General features: G+C 35.4%; 1 protein-coding gene across 1 annotated transcript; it reads right to left on the bottom strand.

Annotated features, from left to right (window-relative positions):
* Positions 1-19,544: 19,544 nt before the first annotated feature.
* Positions 19,545-26,760, bottom strand: LOC121367490 (alanine aminotransferase 2-like). The gene is made up of 2 exons (XM_041491692.1): positions 25,124-26,760; positions 19,545-21,630 (listed from the first exon to the last, which is right to left on the bottom strand). The coding sequence occupies exon 1, from the start codon at positions 26,587-26,589 to the stop codon at positions 25,126-25,128; it is 1,464 nt and encodes a 487-aa protein (XP_041347626.1). The 5' UTR covers positions 26,590-26,760; the 3' UTR covers positions 19,545-21,630; positions 25,124-25,125.
* Between the last annotated feature and the right edge of the window lie 455 nt (positions 26,761-27,215).

The raw sequence follows: 27,215 nt of genomic DNA, 5'->3' as shown, positions 1-27,215 counted from the left end.
TGAACAAAATAAGAAACTTCCGCTAACTTTGCTTGAACATAACTTGATGAAAACAAACCGGGGAAATAATTGTTATATTAAGACGATGATGCTGCGTTAAAACGCATCCGACGTAAGGACGTCATGCATGCAAACCGTTCTCCCGCAGACAATTACGAACAGTTTGCCCACTGATTCGGTTATTATGAAGCCCAGCTGTGTTAGCAGCAGTAGCAGTGGCAGTTTGGAATCGACTGCGCAAATGCGTGTTCATGATATAGCGGTCTTGACCACGCGTTGTAACACGCGGACGTCCACGACATGGCAAGTCGTTGGTGCTTCCTGTCGTTCGAAATCTTACGCGAAGATTTCATATCGCTCGACTAGAACTCCCAACATGCCTTGCAACGTCTTCTGTCAACATGCCAGCATCAAGCATGCCAATCGCCTGTTCGCGTAAATTATTGGGTATTTTTGGCATACTAAAAATGCTACAATGTAAAAAACTTTAATTTTTTTTTACAAATTTTGAAGCGTTTTCGTTCACTTGACAACAATGTCAGTAAGACAAAAGTAAAACAAATTGACTGAATACTACACGGGACATGTCGAACATGCACGTGCAAATTGAATTTCACGTTGTCGACGATTAACAGTGCAAAAATAATCGATAAAATTCATGAATCCTGATAATACAGCTCAAGGCTAATACTACCTATATAATTTCATTACACAATGAATTCTTTAACACAACAAATACTATATGTACAAATTGGAAGTTTCTTTTTTTGTTCAGTATATATATATATATATATATATATATATATATATATATATATAGTGGACACTATTTCTTACTGGTGAGTTTAAAAAAACCCACACATTAGCGTGCTGAACAATCATTTCATGTGCAGAAATATATATTGAATACAGTGCTGCAAATAAAAAATGGTTTCATTTTTAAGAAAAAACAAAATCTGAATTTTTCCCCTTTTCTGTGGAATGACCCACACACACACACGACAGTTATTTCATCACTTGATAATATTGTTCTTGATGATATCAAGCCATTTGGATAACTGACACATTTTAATTGCAAATTTGTCATTGTGCACGAAGTCAGGGAATGGATTTGAAAATGCATTTCATCATCTTTAGTAGGGTACACGAGCAACATTGGCATCTCTTTTGTAATCTCACCTGCGATGTCTGTAAACTTCAGTTGAATTGGTGTATTATTATTGTGTATACCATATAGAGTGCAGAACCAGTGTGTTTCACCCACAAAGTACGGGTGACCTGTGCGTGCTGTTTCATTACCTCTAAGTATGCACCAAATCTCCAAGAATGCAGAACCAGTGTGTTTCACCCACAAAGTACGAGTGAACTGTACGTGCTGTTTCATTACCTCGAAGTATGCACCAATCTCCAAACATGTGGCTGATACTACACGTTATTTTTTTATGTGCACTATGAACAAGCTGAAGGAATGTTGCCATTCCGTTAGTACAGTGCAGCTCAAACCTTTTAATGAGGAATTATTTCTATTTGACTTATGGAAAATACTCAACAAGGCACACACCAAATTTAGTATATCTTGTTCAACACTCTGGCTTCTTCGTGGCAAGCAAGGGGAAACAGTAACGTTTAATGTACTGTCTAACAAGAGAGAAATATCTTTAATTGGGTTTTTTTTAGAAGAAAAAATCCCAATACCAAAACCAAATGGGGGAGGGGTTTGCTGGATCCCCATATTCCAGGAACAAGTTGCCCACTTTTTTCACTGCTGTATTTAAATGTTAAAAATATGCTCGTGCCCCTCCCTCCTGCCTCCATTGTACACCCCCCCCCCCCACACACACACACTTCACATGTCACTCATATGGGCCTATAGCACAAAAAACGACAGGGTTGAAAATTAACATAACCATGGTCGCCTTCTCAAATCCAACTAGCCCTGCAATTATCACATTTTAATTTAACTGCACAGCCAAAATCAAAACTAGAATGTTCTTTGTTGAATAATAACCATATGCTCATTGTATATAGTCTGTTTGCTTCAAAAGGAAACCAATGAATTGGCATGTAACTTCATAATGAATAAATTTAAAATTCATATAAAAACATGTGCTTAAGTTTTAAACCCATACCAACTCAAGTAACATTAAAAATAAAATTCAGTATAATTTTAAATAAAAATGTTTCCGTACAAATTACCATTAAATTATACAGATTAAATCTCATTTTTAATACAGGGGTGAAGACAAAATGCTAAAATAGCTTAGGTATGCAACTTGACTTGTGTCACGGGGATCCTATAATACCCGTCACTGAATGAAACATGATTGTCCCAAATATCTCTCCTAACTGTATATCTATTAGATCTCTCTGTAACAGGCAGTATACCCGCTGGCTCATCTAGGTATGATCAGAGATAAGATCTTATATAAAGTATATATTATTATAGCACATTTAGTTCACTAGAAAACACAACAAAAACACAATACACTTTGGAATCTGTATTAACCTACGCTGACAAATGTACTGCCGCAGTAGTTAATTAACAACAACAAATAATAACAACCCAGAACTGATCACTTAATTAGTTAATCTCTAGGTGTCTAGTTTACACAATATGCTAATCACTTCACCGTGACACAACACCCACACGTGTGATAATTGAGAAACGCTTCCAGGAGAACTTAATTAATAAAGGAATTACAACTCTATTCCTAACTGGTTAATTTTTAATTAACCCTTAACTACTCATTCAGTAACCTTGTAACACAGAATTAATACTGGTACCTATCACAATAAAGACAATAACCTACAGTTTACCTAGGTCCTCTAGGATGACTGGATAATCTTTATATATATATATATCAAAACGGTGAGCCTAAAGTATACTGCGTCAGATGACCGGCAGCACCGTCTAAATAATATTGGTATAATACAGTATTAAAATATTTAAAGTCACATCAATCACATCAAGGTTATACACAGAGCAGAAAATATATAATTACCAGTCCGGACGGACAGCGATCCCCTGGAGCCTTCCTTATGTTTCTCCCCGATATCTCTAAGACCCTAGCTATTTATTAAAAAATGCAAATATCGCCTGGGGTACATCGCAGCACCGAATCCCTACAAGTGCTATTTCCACCGCGACCAAGCGGTATTTTTTTCCTCAGATGGTCAGACTCAATGACGCCTAGTCGCCAAAATCACGGTTGTAAAAACCGCACTTGCGGAGGTATTACGTAACTACTGGCCACCTGGCCTCCACACCTAGACTAAGTGTATATTGGGATTACGTAACATGGTGCCCACTGGGCTAAGTGCATTTGGAACTGCACACGGCCCTCTAAAACAATTAATATCGCCACAGGTGAAAAGAAATTAAGAGCATGTACCGTCACAACTTACATTATCTATAAAATAAAACAATAATGCAATACAAAGAGAATAAAGGTAGAACTGCGCATGCTGTAATATATAAACTAGTCTGGGGTGGCAGTTCTCTATGTGGTGATACAAGTGGGATGAAATAAACTTTGTGGCGATGCAAGAGATGGTAAAATCTCCAGTAAAGGATTTCCTTGAGAGTGGCGGTCTTCCTATAAATGAATCACGCACACGTGTGCATTTAATTTGGATGCTGTAATTGCTTAGCAGTAGGCCACTAATAAAATAAATATCAAAAGAAAAATAAATCTGTGAAACAAACAAAACCATTTTACCAAAATATACGATGTACTTAGTTATTATATTACAAAGCATAAAACAATTTACTTATTATTTATTACAGCAATATTTTGACGGTTATGTCATGCAAGCCTTGGTGTCACTTTAGATCTGGTCTGTTCTTATTTCATGGAAATCGCTTAGATGTACAACAATATCGACAACGACAATCAATTAACTGACCTATGGAATAAGCCCTGTAGTAATGGAAAATTTCATTATTATTTCTATATGCATGCATGCACTCACGTTAGTGTGAGTTAAAACTACAAGATAGATTTTGATTTTCTCCCAGAATATAATGTAAGCTAATTAAATATGATTCCTTTTTACCATAACATTGAATAACAATTGTCAAATAGTAGCTCTACTAGATAATTATGGCATATCCAGTCCATTACAATAAGCCTACGACAATATGTTTTGGGCTCTATTTCTAGAAAGACTCGACCTAAAGCCACAGAAGCTAAGACTGACACTATATAAATATATAGAGCATGTTCTATGTCTTATTCTGCTGCCAGATCTGTAGTTCAACTGGTACCATACTCGCCAGACCCTAAAATCGATGGTCGCCTAACGGACTACCTTTGTAAAATTCTTAATCGCCCTTAGCCAATAAAGGTTGCCACTGGTGACTGCTAATTTTCAACCCTGAAACGAATGTATGTAAGCACTTGCTATCTCTAGCACGCACGCACACATGGATTGAACATACCTTATTAAAAAAAATTTAAAATAAAAACTTACTGAAAAAGTTGCAACAAAAAAGGAAAAAAACTTTAAAAATAAAAGCAAAAGGTTACCCCAACACTCAAAAAGAAAAATGAGAGAAAAAAAAAGAAAAAAAGAAAGGTAAGTAACAGTTTAAACTTAGTACTTTTAAAGAAATTATTTTAGTTACTTTTAAAGAAATTATTTTACAAAAAAAGAAATTATTTTACTTTTATTTTAAAGTATTATTTTGTTGTTAAATGAAATACTAAAGGAACAAGCAAGACATAGCAGTAAAATTTTAATTACTGGCAAATGAGAAAAAATGTGTTGGTTCCATTTCATTTATATACATTTTTTAAATTTATATTTATTTCATTTTTACCAACGTCCCAAAATGCATTCACCTAATGACAAAAACACGAATACGATATTTACGGAAATACTATTCTACATTTTTCAACAACGATACGTGAAACAAAATAGAATGCAATCCGTTAATGTACAAAATCAACAATATGGATGTAAAACAAATTCATTCTAGTAAACAAAAGTGAAGCACTCTCCAGTAAACACGAACAAGTGCAACGTTTCTATCTGCGTTCAGGTGCATGTGTTCGCAAAAGATATCGTACCACACATGTGCAGTTTGTCATTTTCCATTTTTAAGGCCACTACATGAAAAATATAGGTTTCTTACCTATGCACAGTTGACGAACACTGTTTAATATTTTTTTTAAAGAAAAAATTCAGTTTGTTAATACGGATAGGCATTACGTTCATACCAGTGAATAGTTTGTAAAATAAATAAAAAATTATGAATTGATTCCTAATTAACCCAATTTATACACTCAAAATTATTTACAATTGTTATGAATGGATTATGAATACTATTCAATACAGTAGAGGCATATCTTTTGCAGATCAAATATAATAATTGAAAACAAATTCTAACAAGAGGGGTTTAAAAATCATAAACATTGAATGATTTGGCATTGCATGTTAATCTGGCATGTGTGAGGTCATGTGACACGCACCGAATGTTAATTCATATTCCTCCATTTTAAGTCAATTTCTACAAGTCAAGTGGACCCGATATCGGTAATTTTAAGGAATAAATAAAAACGACTTCGTAAAATTAATGGTTTGAAGGGTTTGTAAAGTTTTGTAGTTAGATACTTACTTGTCAGAACGTTATTGTTATTATGTTAATGAAAATGTTCTAGAACTGTGACGACAAAATCTCACAAATGTATGACAAGCAGACAACAACAAATCTGATGTTGATGGCACAAATTGTGCATGAGAAAACAAACTGAGCGGAGTTGGAAGCCTGATGTTCAGACCTTGGTTTTTGAAAATTATCCGAGTGTGTTAAATCGCACACCTCAATATCGTAAGGCGAGTGAAAAATCACTCTTCAAAATAAATAAAATAGGCAGTGTAGCTCCGATTGGATTTTGACTGGTACGTCTACAAAATTGTCTATTAAACCAGTATTTCCCGATTTGTTCAACAAAGAGAAATACCAGTTTAATGACTGCAAGGAAGCCACTGCCATGTTTTTAATTTTTATTGTTTTAATAAAAGGACCTTCCAGTCAGCTAAATGAGCTATGAAAACTGTTGATTTTTGAATACAGTGGGAATAAATATACCCATCTATTTTATGTGTGCCATTTGTTGAGTGTAACATGTGCTGTTTTTCACACTCATCAGATTGAAATTATGTGCGATGTACGGGCGCGATTGCACCCATGCACCTTAAAAAGCAAAGTCTGGATGTTGATTGCGCGAACTGTGCATGAGAAAACAAACTGAGCGGAGTTGGAAGCATAACGCAGTTAGGGACGTTGATGATATATTATTAAAAAAAATTAAATATATTTTTAATATTATTTAATTTACAAAGTATTTCTTGGTCTCCATAAGCTCGAAATGGATCACAATACACGATTAGGGTGGGAAAACATGATGGTATTTGTTATTTTGACTGCAATTTCGTTCTGAGCAAAATTGCTCGGAACGGCCATATAACTGCTAATGGCATTACCTAGATTAACCTTGGCTTGTTCTTGTGCTCGAGGTTAATCTTTTTAAACTAAACAAGAAGCAAGAGGCAATAGCCACTCCAGAAATATATATTCACTATGCTTCTGGGGCTGGTAAGTTATTTCTATATATTTCAAATTTCAGGCCTCTGAAAATTGCGTGAACGATTGTTTTGTCTGCGCGTTGCTCACACAAATCTAATTTTGCATAACCTATTTCTTAGCACCATTTATTTGGATACAACAGGTTACGTAAAAAAGAAATGTGTTACCTAGATTTATTACTGCGTAACCGATAAATGGGTCTTGCAGATTTTTAATTCTCCGAGGCCTGAAATTGAATTTTTAATATTAAACACTCTCTAGCTCTATTCTTATACTGAACAGGGCTTGGGGTCAATCAGTTACAAATTATCATACAGTTTGGTATATTTTGTCCACCTAATAACCATTGTGGTAGGGCCTACACTTCGCTTGTCTCATCTGATCTGCACTGGTCAAATTAACCGAAAATTGCTTATTCTCAATGCTGGTAAGTTGTCATTGAGAGCTATCAATTCGCGTCTTCGTGACCTTGGGAAAAGTAAAAATGCTTTCTGGCACTAAACTGAAATACAGTATAGTTAGGTTGAGTTAATTTTCCTGCAAAGTTGTTTTCAAATTAAAACAAATACGTCACACAGCATATTGTGGACGTTTAATTATCTATTTCCAATAAACATATACCGGTACTTACCAGTACCTTCCTAGGCATGCTGTAAAGGCCTATGACTAACAACTAAAATACAGAGAATTTCAATTTAAAGTGAAAGTAGATTAAATAAATGTAGTTTCTTAAATTTTGTTAAATTTAACAGTAATTTCGCGCAGTACGATGGAAGAATATGTGTAACCATGCACCAAAATTGAATTACAATCTCTAACATATCAATACAATACCTGTAAAACAAGGCAGTAAAAGAAAAAAGCAGGGTTTTCCTGCCGCCAACTTTCCACCAAGCTATAAATAGACGTTGCGCGCGCATCACACTAGTCTGCAGCGTAAAAAGTTATACAAGGATGCGTTTACTTAAACAGAGACTCATTAACATAGGTCTCACTACACAGATGTCATCTGCCATTGAAACCCATGTTAAACTGCCCAACTTCAAGCGAAGATTGCCCATAGAACGGGTTCTCGTTGGCACTAACAACATACACCACTGCAAACATACATTATATATAAGCATTTATTTTCACTCAAAAATTGAGAACATTTCCGTCTGAGTTGTTTGCTATATGACCGTATCTGGCTGTAGTACCGGTCCGAACAGGTGGTTCATTAACCGATTCACTCCGGCTGTCACTTGCGCTATATACCCATGTCCCAAAAGGTCGATGCACAATATTACAAAATAACATGGGAAATATACAGCCAGAAGGCTTACCATTAAACATACATATTGTTTTAATTCTTCACCATTTCCTAGAAGTGAATATGTGAACCATAACATGTGTCACAATTAGGAACTATAGTGGATTCTCATCCGGAAGTGATCTGTGTAGTGAGACCATAGTAGTAAGCCGTGTTCAGCGCAGCGAGCGACGCTAACGTTCACAAACTATTTGACTGGTAACTACGGGGTCATTTGGTTTAACGTGAAACGCATAAGCCAGTCTTGCGACCAATTTTCTGCTCGAACTGGCTGGGGCAAGTTCAGCTACCCGTTTGTCGCTAACGCTTTCTTGGCTGGTTTTTACGCTACATAATCCTGACCTTTTTTGAGTGACTTTCTTACACACTCTTTGGTGAGAACACCATGTGTTATTTTTTATAACACATAGTTGTTTACACATGTACGTGTGTTAACAATTTAAAGACATATGACTGGCTGCTGCTAGGTGATGACTAGGTCACCAATGCCATACGTCCAATAAAAAACAACACGATGGAAATCGATTACACTGTGACGTATGTTAACCTGATAAGCATGTGTCGGCTACAAGTGTGCAGCGGCTGTAAATAACTTTTAGCTGAAAAAGATGTTAAAATTTGCTTAAAACCTGGTTTTTGAGGATATGTAAGAAACAGAGCAAATAATACATTCGTGTCCGTTTGATACCATTTATCTCACAACTCGTTTAAAAACATATCAAACTCGCTTTCACTCATTAGATATCCTTTAAAACAACTCGTTGTGAGATAAATGGTATCTAACGGCCACTCATATATTATTCTTTGTGTTACTGTTACATTATTAACGTGCCTATATCCACGTCTATGATGGGTCGTATTATGGTATGGCGTTGTCCGTATGTCTGTTAACTTCTTCTTGTCCGGACCATATCTTGCATACAGATGCATACAGAACCATCAAACCTCACATGTAGGAACAACTTGGGATGGTGGTGTATTGCATACTATTACTAGGTCATTGTCACCTAGTTTTCACGGTCTACTGCACATAACAGTAAATTTTTGTTCAGACTATATCATGTATACAGATGAATACAGGACCATCTAACCTCGCATGTAGTAACAACTTGGGATGGTGGGGTGTTGGGTACTACTACTAGGTCACTGTGATCTACTTTTCACGGTCTACTACACATAATAGTAAATCCTTGTCCACATCATATCTTGCATACAGATGCATACAGGACTATCAAACCTCACATGTAGGAACAACTTGGGATGGCAGTGTGTCGCAACCTATTGCTAGGTCACTGTGACCTACTTTTCACGGTCTACTGCATATAAAAGTAAATTCTTGTTTGGACCATATCTTGCATACAGGATCATCAAACCTCACATGTAGGAACAACTTGGGATGGCGGTGTGTCGCAACCTATTACTTTTTATGGTCTGCTACACATAACAGTAAATCCTTGTTCGGATCATATCTTGCATACAGCAAAAAAGAGTAAAGTTTGTTTTATTTAACGACACCACTAGAGCACATTGATTTTTTTTATCTTATCATCGGCTATTGGACGTCAAACATATGATCATTCTGACACTGTTTTTTCGAGGAAACCCGCTGTTGCCACATAGGCTACTCTTTTACAACAGGCAGCAAGGGATCTTTTACTTGTGCCTCCCACAGGCAGGATAGCACAAACCATGGCCTTTGTTGAACCAGTTATGGTTCACTGGTTGGTGCAAGTGGTTTACATCTACCCATTGAGCCTTGTGGAGCACTCACTCAGGGTTTGGAGTCTGTATCTGGATTAAAAACCCATGCCTCGACTAGGATCCGATCCCAGTACCTACCAGCCTGTAGACCTATGGCCTAACCATGACTCCACCGAGGCCGGTATCTTGCATACAGATGCATACAGGACCATCAAACCTCACATATAGGAACAACTTGGGATGGTGGTGTGTTGTGTACTATTACTAGGTCACTGTGACCTACTTTTAATGGTCTACTGCACATAACAGTAAATCCGTGTCCAGACCATATCTTGCATACAGATGCATACAGGACCAGCAAACCTCACATGTAGGAACAACTTGGGATGGCGGTGTGTCGCAACCTATTACTACGTCATTGTGACCTACTTTTCAACTACTGCACATAACAGTAAATCCTATTCCAGACCATATCTTGCATACAGGACCATCAAACCTCACATGCAGGAACAACTTGGGATGGTGGGGTGTCACATACAATTTCTAGGTCACTGTGAGGTTCAGTATTGTTAACATTACATACATAAACTGTTTCTCTGCCAATATAAATGTGTCACCAGAGTACCCATGCTAAACAAAAATTCCCTTTCTAATAAAGAACAATAACTTCATTAATCAGACAGCACCTTCTCCATTGGATACAGTATCATCAGTAGTTTGTCCAAAACAAACTGTTCATCCTTCCCATTGCAAAAATTTCACATAATTAGAACTGAATCCTACTCGTAACACATTCATTAATATCTATGAATGAATTAACATGCACACATCAAACACACCACACCCATACACACACATCAAACACACAATTTTTTTTTTAAATGTTAATAAACTATTTATTTAACTTTAAATACACTGATATAATAAATTTATTAAAAACCTAAAACTTATTAAAATCAATAGATAAAACTGATTATGTAAATCCAAACAAACAATTCTATTATGAAATAAAACGAACAGTACATGTGGAAAATAACAAATTACTCTAATCATTTACATTAAGACTGGTATCTACTATTATACAACAGCATTTTAACAATAACTATTTCTTATATCAGATGCATAAAACCAGTTTATTATGTTGTGTATTGATGGTATAACATTTTTTAATATATAAATGCTTACTTTTAAAATGGTGTACAATAGTACAAAAATTAATGTAAACAAATGTTAAACCAATGAGAAGGTACTCAATGTCTAATGTTTACTGAAAATGATAGTCGACTGGCTCACAGTCATCCAACAGACAGAAGTCTTTCTCTTCCGAGATGAAACAAACTTTTCAAAACCCATTATTTAACATTTCCTTTTATGTCACCCCCTGACACCAGTGGAATACCTTTTAAAAAAAAAAAAAAAAAAAAAAAAAAAAAAAAAAATGTTGAGGACAAAATTAACACTCCATTTCATTGGGGGGTGGGGGGGGGGGGGGGGGGAGGAAGAAAGACTGTAAGAAAAAAAGTAAGACAGGTGTCAACAAAAAATTTAAAACATAATAAAACAGTTTTGGGCCAAACTTCAGTGTTCTGCATTACATATATTTCTAAATAACCCAATATATGTATGCTGAGGTGGTCCTTTACATATTATTACCATTTGCCAATGTCTAAGTATATTCTCTTTTAACATAACTTTCTGAATCATTCCGATTTTTAATTTTAATTTAGTTCTTATTAACAAAAAACTCATTAAGCGGCTTGCCATGCTACACCATCCATGAAGAAACTAAACAATAATAAATGAAGTTTCAATATGCTTTTAAACTGAAATACAATAAAACAAGAACAAAAATCAAACATTTTCTTAAATATTTATCCTTTGTTTTTTTTCTCATTGGGACCCAGTTTGTAAGTAGGTTTATTTCAGTAATGGAAGTATTCACAACAAATTTCTACTGAAATTTTAATTCTCTCTGAATTTATTGATTTTAGTTTTATCAATTGCAAATCTAAAATTTTGTCTGTAAAATCTTAGCCAATGATGTTATATGTCTAAAACATTGTGGTTTCATCCTGTCAAACTAGTACACCAAAAGCTGTGTTTTGTGCTGCCCTGTCTGTGGGAAAGTGAATGCAAAAGATCCCTTGCTGCCTATGAAAAAAATGTAATGTATTTTCATTGAAGACTTGTCAGAATTATCAAGCAATTGACATCCAATAACCAATGATTGATTAATCAATATGCTCTAGTGGTGTCATTAAACAAAGTAAAACTTTTTAAACTATTTATTTTTGTTTTGAAATGTAAAGATTACAACTTCAACTACATGCTTATAAAAAAATTATAACCATGCAAAGACATGACATTTTATGAACTACTTGTTAATAACTTAATTCTTTAATATATGTGTTTTAATTTGCTGGTTATACTAAACCAGAAAATATTATACTAGCAGATTAAAAATATACAATGTATATTAAAGAATTAACAGAAGTCAACTAGAAAGTTAAATTAACGGCTGACTTGTGTTTAGCTGAGGTGAGCGCTTCATATCATCAGGCCTTGTGATATAAATTCTTTTTACTGGCCGGGCGGTCTGGTTTTAATGGACTGAGAACAACTCATTTTGGGAGGGCCTCCCTACAAATATATAAATTCACTTGTCTCCATTTTAAAGCTATTAATTTGACATTTCCTGTTTTACGAGAGTACTTCGGAAGGAGGGTAAAAATTCTAGAGGGAAGCTGAATGCCAATAAATTAAACTTTTATATTCTCAGGATGCAATTTTGAGAGAACAATGTTAAGATATGCTTGGATGTTATTCCAATAAATGTAGGCTAATAACAATTCTAAATATTAGAATTTTATGGCAAAGAGCGAGAGATCTTTATATTTGTTCAACAAAAAATTAAAATTAAATAAAAAATCAGAAAAAAACAAAACAAAGAACTCAGATATACATTGTATTATATATAGATTTTTGTATGGCGCATACAATAAAGAAAGAAAATAACATACCAGTAGTTAAATATGGGATAACCGTAAAGCAGGCATTAAGCAGCTGTCATTTGCCAAATCTGAATTCAAGTTTAATTTGGTGAATATATTTCATCATTAAATAGGCCAAAAACTAATTAAAAAATCAAATAAATACAAGTTAAAGATCTTTAATGTTATTATTATACTTTATTTGGCTAAGTGAAACATTAATTTTGCTACATATTTGTATGACTAAATTTGTAATTTGTCTTACGTTTTGTGGGTAAAGGCTATTTTAATAACAACATCTTTATTCAGCAGTAAAATACATACACATATATACATTAAACTATAAAGGTATCTTCTCCATCTTTTGCAAAATGTAAATAACATTCTTTAGGAATTTCTAAGGCAAAATAATACATTTCAATACTAATTATATTTTATCACAATATATATCATATACTAATATGTAGATGTTCAAATAGTAAAGATATATGTATCATATACATGTGACGATGGGGTCGGGTCCGTTCCCTTAGCTCTGTGTTCATTCTGGGTTAGGGTTAGGGTTCCTCAGCTCTATGTTCCCTCAGGGTTAGGATTAGGGTTCCTCAGCTCTGTTCCCTCAGGGTTAGGATTCCTCAACTATATGGTTCCTCAGCTACATGTTCCCTCAAGGTCAGGGTTATAGGGTTTGCTGAGGGAACATAGACATGATCCCGTGACAATGATATTTTTTGCATATTTCAGAACATGATATTTACAGAGACTGTCTTGAGGTTGCTGCCACTGTAGCATGTATTCATGATGGAGTTATTACCATTAGGCTTGTTTCCATTAACGATATTCAGAGCCTTGTGTTTTATCATGCGCAATTCTGCAGGTAGATATGTGCTTTTCCATACCTGCATTTTCACAAGTGGATTAGTATACAAAATTTGACATTGTCGAAGTGTACTTTAAGCCGGAAGTAAATGTTTCGTATTACGTCACATCATAAAAAAAACTCACTCATCGATTGACTTTTTTCAGTGCACTGAATGCCCACATATGGTATCATGTATATGGAAAAAGTACTATGTAAATGCACTGTCTTGATAAACTCGCGTGTGTTTCCACCATAATGGAAAACAGGCCTTAGAATGATCAGAAACACACTGAATATACATTTATTTCATTTGATAAAAAGACTGGTTTCAAAATATCTTAATCTACCCAGTATTTATAATGAATGAAAACACGTCAATATTGCTCAATTTTTATTTAAATACACACACATCCCAACAGCATTTTAAATGTGTAATGGTGGCCATGAGCAAGTGTGTTTTTTGTTATAATAGTTTTATTAATTGTAGATGTCCTTTAAATTCTGGATTATTTTGAATTCTATTTCCTATTATTTCAGGTGACTTTTGTGTTTTAAAAAAACTAAGTTGTTTCCTGACAAAATATGGTGGGATCTAGCTCAGTCGATAGAGCGCTTGCATCATAGGATCGAAACACCTCAGTGGACACAATCTCTGACTGGGGTTTTTCCTGTTCCAACCAATGCACTTTGACTGGTTTGTGCTGTCCTGTCTGTGGGAAGTGCATAAAAAAGATCTTTTGCTACTGATGGAAACGTAGTGGATTTCCTGACTAAGACTATGTCAGAATTACCAAATGTTTAACATCCAATTGCCCACGACCAATAATCAATGTGCTCTAGTGGTATCATTAAACAAAACTTTCTTCATTTTTTTTAACCAACAAAATATGTTCCAGAGAAAACGCCTAAATTGGCCTTGTGACAATTTGCAGTGGAGGATGGCTGTGCCCATTACCATATGTGGGTATCAGGTATATCCCTGCTCCAATTCTTAAGACAGCTATTGCAGGTGGAGGTTTGGGAGGGTTTTTAGGTTGGGGTGGAGGGTGGGAGGAGACAGCATTAAACTACACTATGCAACTAGTGCCATTCTATTTGTACCAATGTTTGTAATTGCTCAAAATACATTTACCAAGAAACAGAAAGGGTACGTACTTCCAGAACTAGTGGCCTTTTAGTTTATCTCATTGGAGAATATTCAGAGGTGACTGTGCGAGTCTAAAATTATAATATTAACAGTAACCATGTAACCATATAAAGGGAACTTTTCATTAGCTTAGGCCAGTTCATATACCAACACTAGAACACGTCAGTACACACAAACTCAGCTTAATTCTTTATTAAGGCATTTTCCAAAACCAACACAATCATATTTCAGTATAAACATGTCAACTTGTAACTTAATAATAAAGTATTATTAACATTCACTAATGAGATCCAAAACCTCAAAACACAAAACAGATACAATAGCACTTTGGTTTATATACATGTAATTGCCAATACATTTGAAATACATATGGAACCCTGCATCAAGTCTGTTCAAAGTTCAGTAAGCGGTAACCGACACCGTACTGTAATCCACTAATGCTAGGTTTAGACTACCAACTGCCAACTTTCTGCTACATCACAACTTCTTAGACAGTCCAGTTACTAGTCTGAGCGCTCTTACAACTTGATTCTTGTAGTATAACCTATTAGCTGTTAATCTGAGTGTACCTGTCATAAGTCAGAAGTACATTGCAACCGTTGAGTTGACCAACTTTGTGCTGGCAGTTGGTAGTCTGACACTAGCATAACTCTACAACATATAAGGCTGTAGCTGACTTTTTTCCCTCAAAATTTAAAAGAAAGGATCTCAACACAGTTTGTTTGGCACGAGAGAACACCCTCTCCCCACCCATTTTTGAAACTACATTACTATATCTGACAAAAACATTGTAGGCTATGACGTCACTGCAACATGTTATAGTGACTGACAGTATTACGATATCGTAGTGCTAAGATAGCTTTGAAAATATGTTCTCAGAGCCCGTACTTATAAACCTTTAGCATCTAGAATCAAATCTCTAATGACAATCGTACACATACACAATTTATATAATAGCCTACATGAATGTGCCAACAGTAGGCTTCTTTTCTAACACTAGACCAAGTTGCATAAATACTGTATGTTTATATCTATGATCCACTGATTAAACAATGTGCTGACATTTTGTAACAACAAACATCCCTATTCAACCATTAAAACATGCTTCTTCTGTTCCGAGAAAAACGGTAATCAGAATAGATTGCGTAGATAAATAATGCATTCAGTAATACATGATACACAGTTACCTAAAATTAATATGGTTACAACTCTTAAAACACTAAATAAAACAATGTTATATACATTGTTAACAAAATAAAAACAAAATACACGACTAATATTTAAAACTGATAGAAAATAATTGTTTTATATATCAACAAAATACAAATACTACAGAGTTAATGGTATTTAGAATCACAATCTAGAAAAACATTACATGTATTGGAATGGTGGTAAACTAATAAACAAACTGGGTGCAACAGAAGACATCAAAATAAGCATAGTGTCTGGTTACTCATGTACAGGTTATCACAAAATACCGACCAGGGGCCTAATTCACAAAGCTCTCTTAGGCTTTCTTAAAAGCAATATGGCACTGTCTTTGTACTCCGTACTGTACTACAAGATCGCAAGGTTGTGAGAGTTTAGTGAAGTAGGTCGCTGGTAACCTACAGGTGATTACACATTTATCAACGTGACAATATTCATTGTGAGTATTATCATCCAATGTAAAATTGTTATTCATTTAAAATACACTCTTCTTATGGTGCTCATATGAGGTTCATACATTGTGTTAGCCACCTAATTCTTTGTTTTTAAAGCAGGGGACAATATTTCGAAATCTGAGGTAACCGGAAGTCGGTTCACGTGGTTTTTACCTAGGTAACCGATTGTTCGGTTACGTGAATTATATTTCCGTAACCTGTGGATTACCTGATCGGTTACCTCAAAGTTACGCTGAAATTATATTTTAAATACATAATTTTTAGCTCAAACAAAGTTAAAACAAAGTACAAAAGAAAAAGTTTTATAAAAGAGTTTCTTTAATGATTGCAAATCGAAAGAAGTGACTTGTAGACGTTTCTTTTGTTTTCGTACGATCGTAGCGTTGTAGATTTATTATTATTATTATTATTATTATTATTATTCAGCACTTGCCATTGGGATCGCAAAAAGTAATTTTTAGTTGCCCGAATCTAAAAACCACTGTCCTCGGGCATCGGGCCACCGTATTCTAGAACCTCTGTGCAGCTTGCGGAAGTTAACACTATTGTAAAAGGACTAAATATCAGCCCAGTACTGAAACAAAATAGATACATTTGGAGGAAAAATGCACATATGCATGATTAGACTAATCATTTTCTTTTATAAATAACAAATAAAGGCTACTGATATGTAAAATTTAGTATACAGCAGATTAAAAAAAACCCATCAAAAACTCAAACAACAAATGTCCAGTTCCTCTGAACTATAAAAATAATAATAAAAATAAATCTTATAATAACATAAAAAGAAAGACCACAATTTGACACTGATATTTTACAGTGGCGATGCAACTTTCACTTTATCGATGGTACTTCTATACTACAGTGACGTTCCAAATGTTTGTTATGTAAAGCTCATTATTCGATGTTAGGATTTTTCAGCTTTTGTGACATTTTTGCATTTTTGTTTACGTTAAAACCATTTTCAACCATTGTAGAATTATAGGTAATCCAATAGTATGTCTACATATATTCCTTTAGAACGGAAGCGTATTAGTGCCACCAAACGCAATAGAATAGCTCCAGATAATTTAGGCGCCTTAGCGGTCCGTGCACATTTCTTTAAAACTTTTGGCTCGACTCTATACTGAGCCTTTGGTCGCAAGTCACAACCCTTGCAATATACCGTTGTCTACTGGTTTGCCGCGCATCAAGTATCTAAAAATCAGTCTAAAACATTTGTCAGAATACTAGTAGTATGTCTGTATGAATACACGTCTTGTAATCGTGAAGTCTGCAAGTTTTAATTTTAAGATCACGGCGTAAATTTAATTTTGCGTAACCGACACGCGACAGAACGACGGTTCGCGTGAAATATTGTGCCCTGTAAAGACATTTCTCATGACCTTTATAGGGTTTTTTAAAAGGACCATTTTCACCGGTAATCAATATAATTTTACATTTTGATGCAAACAGAATTGAATAGAATAGAGTAGGTGTTTAACAACACCCCAGCACCAAAAATACACTGGCTACTGGTTGATGTAAACAGCCCCTTCCTGTGCTATTTTAAATGGGGGGGGGGGGGGGGAAGTAAGCTAATTTTAATTTTTCATGACCAAAATGCAAATTCAATGACTTTTCAAGATTTCTATGACATTATAGAGTGCATCTTGTTTATCCAATAGATCTACATAACAATCTTTGGTTGCTTCTTTACAAAAACCTGCGCTACGATATTGTAAAATTATCGGGGAGTTATGTGTGTTGCAGTGACATCATAGCCTCCGACAGTTTTATGATATCATAGTACTAAAAATAAAAGCCTGCACAAAATTTTAACATGCAAATGGGGAAGTCAGCAACAATTTAACAAGGAAATGAAATTCCACTTGTTCCAGAATTAATTGAAAACAAATTAACATTCTCAGAATTATTAACACGCGGTAATATCAGGGTACTTATTTTGATGCCTGCAATAGGTGGGAATGTGGGACAAAAGTCTGTAATGATCTATCTTATGTCGGATTTTAATGCTGGCTGGTCTCCCTACTCCGTCTTTTATGACTCTCTACTCTTCCTCAAAAGTTGAGCCTGCTCAACGACCCATTCTTTCACGAATATTTCCAATATCAATATTTCACTGTTCTTGAATCGATTCCTAATGAAGTTAGCCTAACTTAACACTAAGTAAACATTTCCATAAAAAAATCCACAATTTAATAAGTCATTTCTCCACTGGGAACATACATGTCAGATATATAGTTGTGAAAATGATACGAGAAGGAAAAACCCCCATTTAAATAGTTTTGAATAACAATATAAATAACCCCAAAATTACAAGGAACATTTTGTTCCATAGCATGTCACAATTCGCCATGCTAATTTCAGAGATCACTAAACAATTTTAAAACATTAAACAGTAGTTGCTAATCAAGTTTCAAATGACTAAATACGTTGCTAATCAAAATGTTCCCTGAATTGTATGTATATATGTTACAGTCAATCTGTGAAATCAGTCATTACGCGTAATGCCTAAAAAAATCAGTCACTTCGCAAAGTTCCTGTGACCACCAGGCAATACGCGAAATGACTGAAAATCCCAGGCATTACACGAAATGACTGAAAATCATGACCAGACATTACACAGATTTGACAGAATGACTAAAGTGATTCACGTCTTATTACTGACACTTGTATACAGGCTTTTGGTCTTAAAAGTTGATAAAATAATATTTTAAGAACAAACAAGGATAACTTTATTGATTGTATGATTTAAAATACTACTTAACATGAATTATTTATTATTATACAGTAACTAAATTAAAGCATTGTATATTTGTTTACTAACAAATTAATGTTTATGTGGTTTAATAATAGTTAAACAAACAACAAAGAATCTGCTGTATTATTGATGTCTTTTCATCCCTGATTAGTTGTAATGGTTCGCTGGTTTATTCTCAAACCTAGCCTTGCTTTATGTTTATAAGCAAATGGATTAAGACATGGCTACTTGCAGTGGCCTCTTCTAATCCTTGCAGTGGCCTCTTCTAATCCCTTAGTACAAATATGTGATTACAACACTATATGACTTTCATCTTTATAAAACTAAACATGTTTGTGGGGTTTACTCATAAGTTCTCACCGGCCTCGATGGCGCAGTGGTTAAGCCATCGGACTACAGGCTGGTAGGTACAGGGTTCTCAGCCCGGTACCGGCTCCAACCCAGAGCGAGCTCTTAAGGGCTCAATGGGTAGGTGTAAGGCCACTACACCCTCTTCTCTCTCACTAACCAGTAACCAACTAACAACTAACCCACTGTCCTGGACAGGCAGCCCAGATAGCTGAGGTGTGTGCCCAAGACAGTGTGCTTGAACCTTAATTGGATATAAGCACGAAAATAAGTTGAAATCAATCAATCATAAGTTCTTCTGTTGTAACCAGTGCATGATGTCAGAGTCCTATGAAGATAAATTTAAAACTGAGCTTTACAAAAAGTATGAAGTTTGTAAAAAAGTGTTAATTCCAAAAGATGCATATTTCACAATGCTAGAAGATCTCAAAACAACAGCAGCTGATACTGGAACAAAGAGCAGACATGGATACTATCTGCTATCAAAGTAAGTGTATTTCAATACATTCAATGTGTTTATTCATTCATAAATTCTAATACTACAATATTTCTATTACTACAATATTTTTCAAATTAATTAAATTTCCTATCCTAATTAATATCCAGTCTCACAATGCTTCCCCATAAATGTTTAGTTTCATTACACTCAAAGAATATAATTATGTGACATGGTGTGTGGATGACTGTTAAAATTGAGTATTTAATGTTCAAATTTTTTTCCCCCAGAGTTCAGTAATGATCTTAAAATAAAAGTTATAATCGGTATTAGGATGAAAGTACACTTAAGGTGGAAATGGAGTACAGACTTTTTCTGGTGATTGCTATGAGTTTATAAAGGCATAAAACAATATATTGATATTGAAAGCAATAAGATATACGTAAATGTTAATTTTAATAATAAAATCATACACTATTAACCAGACATGTTACAGATAGCATTACTGGCACAAGCACGGTAAAATATGTCTTGGGCATTATGCCTTTAATGTTACTCTTCCACTGTTGTCCTAGTGAGCAATACATTTGTGATTTTTTTCAGGTTTTCTTGAACTGCTTTTTAAATGGCCCATTCAGATTGTTAACAAACTATAATTGTGAAATAAAAACAACCCGGTCCCGCTTAGCGTCACCACGTGATAACTGTGATTAAAGATCGCATTTGAACGAGCGTTTGATTTACTAGAACAATGTTTTAAAATTAAACCTAAACAATGATACAAAATGCAAATGATCTTGGTAGATAAAACATAAGAATATAATTCGGTGTGAAACTTAAATAAAACATTGTGGACCCGCATATCTGGCGTTTTAATAGGTTATACCGAGCTTACGCAAACTGAAATAAATATATTCATACGAATGAAGTACTCGATCGAACAGAGCCCTGTATGTAGATTTTATTCGTGAGGAATCGTTAACGATTTGATTGGTTCACGATTCACTGCATCCACATTTTATTTTATTAAGGGCAAGGGTTTCGCGCGTATATTTTCTTTGGAATGGCGGCGACATTAAATATATATATATAATATATATATATTAGGAAAATAAGATAATCCGAATTTCGGGAAACATTGGTTGAAAAAAAAAAAAATCGCCATTTTGTATCGCCTGATTGACCAGATTATAGCCAAATTTGTGATAATTCGCCAATTGGCAACAATGGCGAACGGCAGCTGGAACCCTGCACCTGTAGTAGTTGGTTGGACAAGGACAGGGATGAAGAGATGGAAAGCAAGAAAGTCACAGAACAGAACAAAAGGAGACAGGAAAATGGTAACCGAAAACACATTTTCAGACTAGTGTTAAATTTATAAGATAAATTAACAAAAATAGCACTAGACTTTGTTTAATTTAATGATAATAGCACTAGATTGAGTTTACATGTGATAAAAAAATAGATAACAGGAGCCTATTTCACTAAACATCATAAACATAGTTTTGCACGTTTAAGTTTAAGTTAAGTGAAATAGACTCCAAGTATTACCTTAAAAAACCTAAAAAAACTAACTTGGTTTACTTAAAAATAGCACTAGACTGATTATACTTGTAACTACCTGTATGTATAAAGACATTGTGCACACATGCATGCACACACCCACACCTACATAATTTCCGTTTACTGTATCACACTCCAGTTATTTCTAAAACAAGTACTGTACATATGCAAGTAGCCCGATGCTGTGTAGGAGCTAAACCTCTGAGTGCGAGTATACATGGTATACAGTCCTGATCCAACTCATCTTCGGTGAGCTAAAAAGTAAAATGTATACAATTATACACCACAATTTTGTGTATGTACATATGAACAGAATGATGTATTTACATAAAACCGCATCAAAACAAAATCATGTTCAGAAAGTGCATACCAGATAATTCCTAATTTACGGATTAAAAAAAGATTAACATACAGGTAACAATGTGAAACCTAAATATATATGTACTGATAAATACAGGGTTGTGATTAGACACAAAGAAATGAACCAAGAAAACAAATCTCATTGAAGTTAACATTTTAATAATCAGGGGCCTAATTCACAAAGGTCTCTTAGGCTCTGTTAGACAACAAAGCATCCTCTTTGCAAGTCTTTTAGCATTGCACTGCGAGATCGCAAAGTTGCGAGAGTTTAGTGAATTAGGCCCCAGGGCCGTAGATAGTGGCCATAACCAGAAAAATTCATAGAAGCTTAAAGAAAATTCTCTTCTTAACCGTTTAAGGAGTTTTAAAAACTATTAACTACTCAGTTGCCCCCAAACAAAAAATCCTAGCTTGATAATAGAATAGGAACATGTAACGGCAGTCCTCGAAATTCGCGGCGGCAATCGGCAATGCCGTCACAAAAGCTTATCGCAAAATTGATTTGTGACAGCATTTCATTGCCGTCGCAAATCTGAGTGGTGAAAGGTCTGTAGGCATTTTTCTCTGAACTCTGTCCAATTACAGATCCCAGAAAAAGCATTTATAATCTAGTGTGGCCCAATGTTTCCTCAATTAATATAAATTGGTTTATTCCAGTATAGAAGCCGACTAAAGTAAAGATGAGATGTCATCTTTTAGCATATTATTACTACAGTGGATCATAGATGAATAATTTTGACAGAAGTAATCTTTTCTTAAAAATTGCCGCCGTAGTACTGTTGCAAAACTGATTTGCGACGGCATTTAACTGTCATAGCAAACTTGTCCAAATTTCAAGGACTGTAAAGGCATTCCTATTTATTGGGGGACAGGCTGATTTTTGTCCAATTTAAAGGTTTTAAACAAAAATGCTTGAATCTCATAACTTTTGTTCATATTTGCAGTTAATTAATATCAAAGAGCTGTATAGGGTTACAAGTAAATCACTTTGAATTTCTACAAGGATTATATACAGGTACAACTAATAAGTGTAGAAGTATTACAATTTAAAAATGTATTGTTTACCAGTGACCGGCCTCGGTGGCGTCGTGGCAGGCCATCGGTCTACAGGCTGGTAGGTACTGGGTTCGGATCCCAGTCGAGGCATGGGATTTTTAATCGAGATACCGACTCCAAACCCTGAGTGAGTGCTCCGCAAGGCTCAATGGGTAGGTGTAAACCACTTGCACCGACCAGTGATCCATAACTGGTTCAACAAAGGCCATGGTTTGTGCTATCCTGCCTGTGGGAAGCGCAAATAAAAGATCCCTTGCTGCCTGTCGTAAAAAGAGTAGCCTATGTGGCGACAGCGGGTTTCCTCTAAAAACAGTGTCAGAATGACCATATGTTTGACGTCCAATAGCCGATGATAAGATAAAAAATCAATGTGCTCTAGCGGCGTCGTTAAATAAAACAAACTTTACTTTACTTTTATTTACCAGTGTAACTAGCTCAATGCACTTGCCTTAGTTTTTAGGGAGGTTTGGAGACATGCTCTCTTTGAAAATATTTTAAAACTACATGGAGATGTCCTGAAATGCTATTTCCTGCAAAAAGTTTGTTTTGTTTAACGACACCACTATTGAATGTCAAACATTTGGAGGAAACCCGCTATATTTTTCCATTAGTAGCAAGTGATCTTTTATATGCACCATCCCACAAACAGGATAGCACATACCACATTATTTGATATACCAGTCGTGGTGCACTGGCACAAGAAATAGCCCAATGGGCCCACCGACAAGGATCGATCCCAAACCAACTGCGCATCAAGCAAGGGCTTTACCATTGGGTTACGCCACACCCTACTTCTACTGTAGAAATAAAATTTATCATGACAAATGCTGGTAAATGCAACACTTTTTAAAAGCACTTTTTATTATGTGTACGTGTTGTATACATTATATAGTTGAATATGTAAACTATTCATGGATACATATACCAAACTGTTAATAAGATCAAATAAAATAAGTAAACAGCTTCACAGTCTAATCAATAATTTGTTAAAAAAATTATCAAAATGTATGTAATGAATATTAATAACAATTTTTAAAAATTGCAAAGTATTACAAACGTGTATACATGTATGTATGTATGACTTTGGAGGTCTATTAAAAACATTAGCTGGACTAGTTTGTTTACTAATAATAGTATTAGTTAACTTATATCTACAATTGATTTCTTTAGTACTGTGCAAGAGCTACCCAAGAGTGATCAAATGAGGGTTGATGGTGGTGGCTTAGGTCTGCCTGCTACATTATTTTCTGTGAATAGTTCGAAGGTTTAAAAACTAAATTATTTTGTGGAAGATGGGTAGACCGAACAAGGTTGTCTTCCCATCCCACATAATCAATTCTACTAGTTTTTCTAGGACAACTTTAAATATTTTATCCATATGTTTTATTTCAAACTTCCACTGACAGAAAGTTAACAGAAAATTGTAAGTAAAAACACATGTGACAGGACCATTAGGGATTGAAATATTGATATATAGGTTGTGGGGCTATCTAACGCCAGGGTGAGTCAAGTTAGTGGTCAGTTAGGAATCATAGGTGATTAATATTATTTTATTTAGGCGCCTACTCAAAAATGCACCATTGTTGATAAGGAATGAAGGAAGGAAATGTTTAATTTATAACACATTTTATTTATGGTTATATGGCGTCTGACACGAGGCAACTAATTATTTCAAACCTGATTACAAATTTCCATAATAGTAAATAAATAAGTATTTCATGAGAGTAACTAATGTGTTAAAAGTTTATAATGCAACTTTAGACCTGTTTTCCATTAACGCGATTTAACGAGCAAGTTTATCGATACAGTGCATCTACATAACGTCATAATGTGATACATTTACTTTCGGCTTAAAATATACTCGGACAATGTAAAATTCTGTTCTATAGTAATCTGCTTGAGAAAACGCAGATGTGGAAAAGCATATTTCCACGCACAGAAACGTGCACGATAAAACAAACACGGAGTCGCATTAATGGACATACAGCATGCCTTATAGTTGAACCAAGCAACCCATTGTCAGACTGACATTGTCAGGGCTTCTGCCAGAGACTAAAATGGGTATGGTGCCATACACAAATATTTTTGCAGGTATTATTTTTTTCTGTTTACCTTTTGACAAAATTAATGATTCTTATCATTACCATATATGATTTTCTTAACCCTAACCCATTTTCTTTCTGTGGGAAGCCCTCCATACCCACTATTGACTAGTTGCATTCAGCACACACATTGTAAATATTTCATAGCACCATACCCAAAAAAGAAATTCTGGCAAAAACACTGATTGGTTTGGGGTTTTTTCATGCCAAGATCAACCAGAACCATTACCTTTATTTGTACTGCTTCATGAATTTCAAATGAAACTCTGAGAATGTTTTCAGGAGTTTCTCAATCTCTGCTAACGGTGGCAAAATGGTTGTTCGGAAATGATACGTCCCGGGTTTCTCTCCGAACCCGCTCCCAGGCACTGTGCAGATCCCAGTTTCCTCCAACAGCTGAAAACAGTAGAAAGAGTCTGGACTTTGATTTTTTTCTTTGGCTGCCTGTATAGCTTTCTCGGGTAAAAAGATTCGTGGAAATGCATACATTGCTCCCTGGACCTCATTACACTTTACTCCTTCAATAGAGTTGAATGTTTTCGTAACCAGGGCAGCTTTTTTCGCAAGTTGGGATAGAACTTCTGTCTTCTCTTCCTGGAAAAGCTTGTAGGAAGGGTCATCAGGTTTGGGGGGACTGACCACGACATCAATGACTATTTGGCCTGAGATGGGAGGACAAAGCTTGGCAGATATACTCTTCAGATACTGAAGTTTTACATCTGGGTCCAAATTCAACACTTCACAATACCCGCCCCGATAGCCACATTCACCCATGAAACCTTTAGAAGCCGACATAAATGATGCAAGTTCCATGTTGTTATAACCAGCACCAAGTTCCATCAAGATTTTCTTGAAAGAGAAGAATTTGCTGCCAGCTGCATAGACATTGTGTTGATAAACTTCGTCGGCTAGAATAAACAGCCTTTCCTGTTTGGCAAACTTGATAATGCCTTCGATGTTTTCACGTGTGAGAACTTGTCCGGTTGGGTTTCCAGGGTTGATTACAACAATCGCTCGTGGTTTGCACTCTGGTCGAGCTGTATCTATCGCTCTCTTTAGTTCTTTTAAATCAAGACCCCAATGGTTATCTTCATCCAAGTAATATGGTATGGCAAATGCATTAAATTCGGCAATAGCAGCAGTGTACAGTGGGTACTGTGGAACAGGTATCATTATTCCAGCCCGATCCTTACCCAACTTGCCTGTCAAAACTAAACTCAAAATCGACTTTATTCCATCACTGGCTCCCGTTGATAAATGGATATCTTCTGGGTCTGATGGATGTCCATCGCGGTTTGTAATATACGCAGCAATGTCTTTTCGAATCACATCAATGCCTGAACTAGCACTATACGAACCTATACTACCACCTTTACAGCCAGCCAGCAGCTTTTTTGCATGTTCTTTGGCATCTGCAGGAAAATCAGGGTTTTTCATCAGCAGATCTGGGTAGGTACACAATGCTACAACTTGTCTGATAAATGTCATGGGCTTTTGGCCTGTTGCATGGCAGTCTCCTATATTTGCTCTTACCACTTTTTCAAAATGTTTTTTAGCACCTTTTTCAAGTTCTTTCTCTAGCTGGGTTGCCCTTGCTACTATGGGACCCCTAACTGCATATTGCATAATTTTGATATTTGGGTTTAAAGTTTCCATTGTCAGTACTTTACCGGTTTTATCGTTCTTGCCTGCCATTTTGGACTATTTAATATATCTCCTTTCCTTCTCTCCTCTTCTAACGATCCAAACGAATAGCAGTAAAATTAACTTTTTGGCTTTAAGTTGTTCTCGTGATTTGGTACCGTTATTTTTACCGTTATCACACAACACGATGAATTTTCCCACCGCCGAATTCACTAGCCCTTGACCTTCATCAACGCCCTTCCTGTTGTTAAGGTCGTTTACCATTACCGTAGTTAAAGTAATAAACCTGCTTTCGTGACACAAATTTGTTTTGTTTAACTACACCACTAAACACATTGATGAATTAATCATCGGCTATTGGATGTCAAACATTTGGTAAATCTAACACGTAGTCATCAGAAGAAGCTCACTACATTTTTCCTAATGCAGCAAGGGATCTTTTATATATATGCACTTTACCCACAGACAGGAAAGAGGTCACGGCCTTTGACCAGTTGTGGTACACTGGTAAGCCAACACTCAACCGACTGAGTTATGCCGTCCTTTTTGTCTTTGAAATGTAAACATTATAGCCTACCTTGAACTAGGAAATATTCAGGTAATTGCGGACACAGTTAAAATGCGGACAATCTCGGCCATACTGCCGCTACATACCATGTTTGTCGACACATTTTTTA

Source organism: Gigantopelta aegis, chromosome 3 (assembly GCF_016097555.1).
Source record: "Gigantopelta aegis isolate Gae_Host chromosome 3, Gae_host_genome, whole genome shotgun sequence".
Classification (NCBI taxonomy): domain Eukaryota; kingdom Metazoa; phylum Mollusca; class Gastropoda; order Neomphalida; family Peltospiridae; genus Gigantopelta; species Gigantopelta aegis.
This window is presented reverse-complemented; position numbering and strand designations above follow the sequence as displayed.

Excerpts from the sequence above, each read along its gene's own strand:
- LOC121367490 (XM_041491692.1), bottom strand. The coding sequence starts at position 26,589 with ATGGCAGGCAAGAACGATAAAACCGGTAAAGTACTGACAATGGAAACT.